General features: G+C 38.3%; 1 protein-coding gene across 1 annotated transcript; it reads left to right on the forward strand.

Moving 5' to 3' along the window:
• Nucleotides 1-1605: 1605 nt before the first annotated feature.
• Nucleotides 1606-5401, forward strand: LOC121024443 (protocadherin beta-3-like; the record flags this gene model as incomplete). Its single annotated transcript, XM_040466666.1, has 1 exon — nucleotides 1606-5401. A coding segment is annotated over exon 1 (1281 nt), but the record flags the coding sequence as incomplete, so codon positions are not given.
• Between the last annotated feature and the right edge of the window lie 5 nt (nucleotides 5402-5406).

Genomic DNA, 5406 nt, shown 5'->3' on the forward strand with positions numbered 1-5406 from the left:
GGGGACGCTGTCCCAGAGCTACCAGTACGAGGTGTGTCTGACGGGAGGATCTGGGACCGACGAATTTAAGTTCCTCAAGCCGATTCTCCCCAATTTCCTTGGTCTCGGTGAGGAGAGGATTCATGAAGCAAACCCCAGTTTCAGGAATAGCTTTAAATTCAGTTAAGTATTAATTAATAAGGGTCTACTGAGCCTAGTCTCCGTTAATTTGTGTAAAGTCTTTTTGTACTGCCTTGCCCACTTGGGTTCTTTTTATTTGGTGTGTAGCTATCCTATTCCAATTCAGTGCATGTTACTGGTGTTTCTAAATGCCTTCGTTTGTGGTGTAAGGAATGCAGATTTCTTTTTCTTTTTGTTGATTAGTCTCACTGTAACTTAATTCAACTTAAAGTATGAAAGTAAACTTTGTATTTTCTGAAGTCTTTAATTTTTAAGTTAGAGCATCTTTTTCCAAATCACCTTCCACAGTTCCTAGGTTACTCTGCAGAACTTAAAATTTAAAACATTTTTTAAATGTTTGCAATCACTACATAAGCTTATTCTTTTTCCAGAATATTTGTGTTTTTTATATTCTCTTAAACTTGTATAACTTTAATTCTCTTCACTCACATTGGCTAAAACTTTTAACATATGTATGTTCATGAACACTAAAGCAATGTCTCACATTTTTCTAAATATGTATTTCCTTAAAGTATCCTTAAATGGAAGTTATGATTCCTTTGAGATTGTGACAACCTGGACTGTTGGATTCTACAAACCGTTCATATTAAAATGCTCAATAAATCAACCACTAATATTCTCAAATGTAGTTAAATAAGTAGCATATGTCCAGTCGTTTTCAAAGCCATGTAATTCTTAATGCTTTATATTAAAATTTTTTTCTTTAAACTTTTCACATCAGGGGCGCCTGGGTGGTGCAGTCAGTTAAGCGTCCGACTTCAGCCAGGTCACGATCTCGCGGTCCGTGAGTTCGAGCCCTGCGTCAGGCTCTGGGCTGATGGCTCAGAGCCTGGAGCCTGTTTCCGATTCTGTGTCTCCCTCTCTCTCTGCCCCTCCCCTGTTCATGCTCTGTCTCTCTCTGTCCCAAAAAATAAATAAACGTTGAAAAAAAATTTTTTAAATAAACTTTTCACATCAATTCCCCCTTTAAAATATTAGTTTTAGCAATTACAAACATCTATTTGAGCAAGTCCTTAAAATCCAAAAGATATGAGGAAATAAACATGTCTTTGTCCTTCACCAAATTTTAGAAACTTCAAATGTAGTTTGGCATTGCATGTTTCAAAAATTTTGGATTGTTTATAATTCCTTTGGGAATAAGCCTGTGAGGAAAAGATTTATCTTGGTCTGGCCATTATTTTGTGTTCTTCTTCTTCTTCCTCCTTTTTTTTTTTTTTTTTTTTTTTTTTTGGCACCACTATTTTTCCCTGTTCAGTTTCCTAGGGTTTTCAAAGCTCTTTTCTTTTTTTAAGTTTATTTATTTTGAGAGAGAGAGAGAGAGAGAGAGAGAGAATGCATGTGTGATGGGGGGAGGGGCAGAAAGAGAGGAGAGAGAATTCCAAGCAGGCTATCAGATAAAAGCCGGTTCTGGGGCTTGAACCCACTAACCGTGAGATGACAACCTGAGCTGAAATCAAGAGTTGGAAGCTTAACCAGCTGAGCCACCCAGGTGCCCCAAAGCTTTTTTCTTTTTATGTGCTTGAATATCTGTCTCACTAGCTGCCCTTTCATTGCATGACTAGTGTAGTAACTGGAAGATTATATGTTCTTAACAAAATTTTTAAATGATTGAAAGGAAAAAGTGTCTTTTCTTCACCTGTGATATTTTGTTATTTAAAGACACTAAGATACTCATAGGACAAAAATTTTACTGGCATTAAATGCTCTCTGATGTTTAAGGAATTACATATATAATTTTTGTTTACTAATTGAACCGATGATCACTGTTATTCAAACAATATGCAGTTTCAGTCCCCTGTCTCTCTCCTTCAACATATTTTTGCTTTTCCCTTTCTGCTTAATTGGAGTCTCCTCTCCTGCCTTCTAGCTTAAGGAATACATATGGAGAAACTTTTTTTTATTTTATAATTTAAATTTCAGTGTATAATTCCCTAATTCATCCAACTTTACTTGTTGTAGTTCAATTTCTGATCCATACATTAAAACGCATTTTTAATTCTTAATGTTCTTCAATCTGTCTTTAAATTATTGTATATTATGTTTATTTGAATGAGCTATACTATTAAAATTATAATATGAATTTTAAAGGTGTCCTATTGAGATTAGCAATGTAGAGCACTATCTTACTATCAAAATTCTCTGATCACCCAACTTGTTACCTGTAGAATCTTGGACAAGTCACATAATTTCTGTCCTGTCAAAAGGATAACAGCTATTTCTATAACTTGAAATCATGACTAAGGTAATACAAAGATATAGAAGTGCAATTGCTGTTATTTTTAGCGTTACTAATATTAAGAGTAAACCTAATAGAGGATCCTTCATGTAGCATTCCTAATTATTGTGAAGATGCTAGATTGAACACGTGATATTTGCATTGTTACATTTCTCTGCTTAAAACCTTGCAATATCTTCGTTTTATTCTTAGAATAAAATCCAGTCACCCATTATTTGCCCTCAGTTTATTTCTCCATCTTTCTCTTCCCACTTAATCTTGAGACACTAAGTTTTAGGTGCACTGTCTTTTTATTATCTAGAATAGCTATACTTTACTATTGCATGGCCTTTACATATCAGTTTTTCATTTATGGGTTCTTCCCATTTTATAGTTTTAGCCTGGCAAACATCTTTTTTTGAATGTTTATTTATTTATTTATTAAGAAAGAGGGAGAGAAAGCATGAGTGGGAGAAGGGCAGAGAGAGAGAGAGAATTCCAAGCAGGCCCTCCACTGTAGGTACAGAGCCCAATTCAGTCCCACTAACCATGATGAGATCATGACCGGAGCAGAAATCGAGTCAGATGCTTAACCCACTGAGCCACCCAGGCATCCCAAACCTAGAAAACATCCTTCATGTTCCAGACTAAATGGCACAACTTTGACAAAACTTTTTCACCCCCCAACTCATTAGGTCAGGTCGCCTATTGCATACTTTCATGCACTCAGTACATTTCCTATATAGCACAAACTGTTATATTTGTTTGTTTGAACATATATTTAAAGTCTGTTTACCCCCTTAGATTGAAAACCATATAAGATATATAGACACAGTCTGTCCTGTTACCACTAGATGCTTAACTTCTACAAACTCAATAGCTATTTCCACAGATGAAATACAGTTGTACAGTTAATAGTTAATATAGATGAAACCAGTAATTATAAAAAGGAGAAATCTGTGTTCCTTGAGTGATTGTGAAAATTTGATAGAAATTAGGCATTTGTGGTCTCTGGATAATATCCCCTGACATGATCTATTATTTTTTGTCACCTTGCATGAGATAATCTTTTTATAGTATTTTTTTCTGAGTATAAATGCAACTGATGCGCATTATACAAACTCTGGAAAATAAGAGAAAAACGCAAATAGGATATGAAGCATGTCATAATTTAAAAAACAATCTTTTAAGGTTTACGTGTAATAATTGCAGAAGGGCAGGCGGAGTAGCCCTAGCAGCGAAATCATATAAATAATCAAAATCATGTAAATGAGGACTCCACCAGAGACAGTGGGATTGTTTTTTAGATAACAGCACATTTCATTTACCTCGGTTGTGTTGGTTTCACTGATATAACACAAGAACCTCCTCCAACAGCGTCATATGGGTTTGATAAGGGGAATAAGCGATTAAAATATCGAAACAACACCCACCCCCCTCTCGCCCGAACAAAACACCTTCTCCGGAGATTTTTAAACTGCCAGCGAACGCATGGTGGCACTGTTGTCTAAGAAGGCGAATTAAACCACAGGAACTGTGCGCACTGCGTAAGGCACAGATCCAGTGCCGTAAACTAGGGGTTGTGAGCCTGGACAGATTTTTAAGCAACCAGAACTGAGCCCTGGAAAGAATTATTCGCTAGGCCTTCTTCAAAGATTGGAAGGCAAAAGACTGCGTTTCCTAGCACTGCCAGAGGTTTAGCTTGGCAATATTTCCAGGAAGAACATGGCCGAAAGCACAATGGAGGCCAGAGGGGAGCGCTTTCTTAGACAAAGGCAAGTCCTGTTTCTGTTTGTTTTTCTGGGTGGGTCTCTGGCTGGGTCTGAGTCAAGACGCTACTCTGTGGTTGAGGAAACAGAGAGGGGCTTTTTAATAGCCAACATAGCAAATGATCTAGGGCTTGGGGAAGGGGAACTGGCTGTGAGGGGTGCACAAGTTGTGTCTAAAGGAAACAAACAGCATTTTCAGCTTAACCATCAAACTGGCGATTTGCATCTGCGTGAGAAATTGGACCGGGAAGAGCTATGCGGCCCCACGGAGCCATGTATACTACATTTTCAGATATTACTGCAAAACCCTTTGCAGTTTATTACAAATGAGCTTCACGTCATAGATGTAAATGACAATTCTCCGGTATTCTTTGAAAATGAAATGCAGCTGAAACTCTTGGAAAACACGCCACCAGGAACCATGATTCCTTTGGGAAATGCTGAGGACTTGGATGTGGGAAGAAACAGTCTCCAAAACTATACGATCACTCCTAATTCCCATTTCCACGTTCTCACACGCAGTCGTAGGGATGGAAGAAAATACCCACAACTAGTGCTGGACAAATCTCTGGACCGTGAGGAGCAGCCAGAGTTCATTTTGACTCTTACCGCGCTGGATGGCGGCTCTCCACACCGGTCTGGGATCGCCAAGATCCACATCCTGGTCTTAGACATAAACGACAATGCCCCAGAATTTACACAGACACTCTACGAGGTTCAGATTCTAGAGAACAGCCCCCTTAACTCTGTTGTTGTCACTGTCTCAGCTACTGATTTAGATACAGGAAATTTTGGGACAGTATCATATGCATTTTTTCATGCTTCTGAAGAAATTCGTAAAACTTTTCAGCTAAATCCAATTACTGGTGATATCCAGCTAGTCAAATATTTGAATTTTGAGGAGATGAATACTTATGAACTGGACATAGAAGCCAAAGATGGCGGAGGCCTTTCAGGAAAAACAACAGTGATAGTTCAGGTGGTTGATGTGAACGACAACCCACCAGAACTGACATTGTCCTCAATTACCAGCCCTATCCCTGAGAACTCTCCAGAGACTGTGGTGGCTGTTTTCAGTGTTTCTGATCTAGACTCTGGAGAAAATGGAAGAATTATGTGTTCCATCGAGGACAGTCTCCCCTTCATCCTTAAACCCTCTGTTGAGAATTTTTACACCCTACTGACAAACACACCTCTGGACCGAGAGACCAAATCCGAGTACAACATCACCATCACCGTCAC

The sequence above is a fragment of the Herpailurus yagouaroundi genome, unplaced genomic scaffold, assembly GCF_014898765.1.
Source record: "Herpailurus yagouaroundi ecotype Mexico unplaced genomic scaffold, PumYag 64848, whole genome shotgun sequence".
Lineage (NCBI taxonomy): Eukaryota > Metazoa > Chordata > Mammalia > Carnivora > Felidae > Herpailurus > Herpailurus yagouaroundi.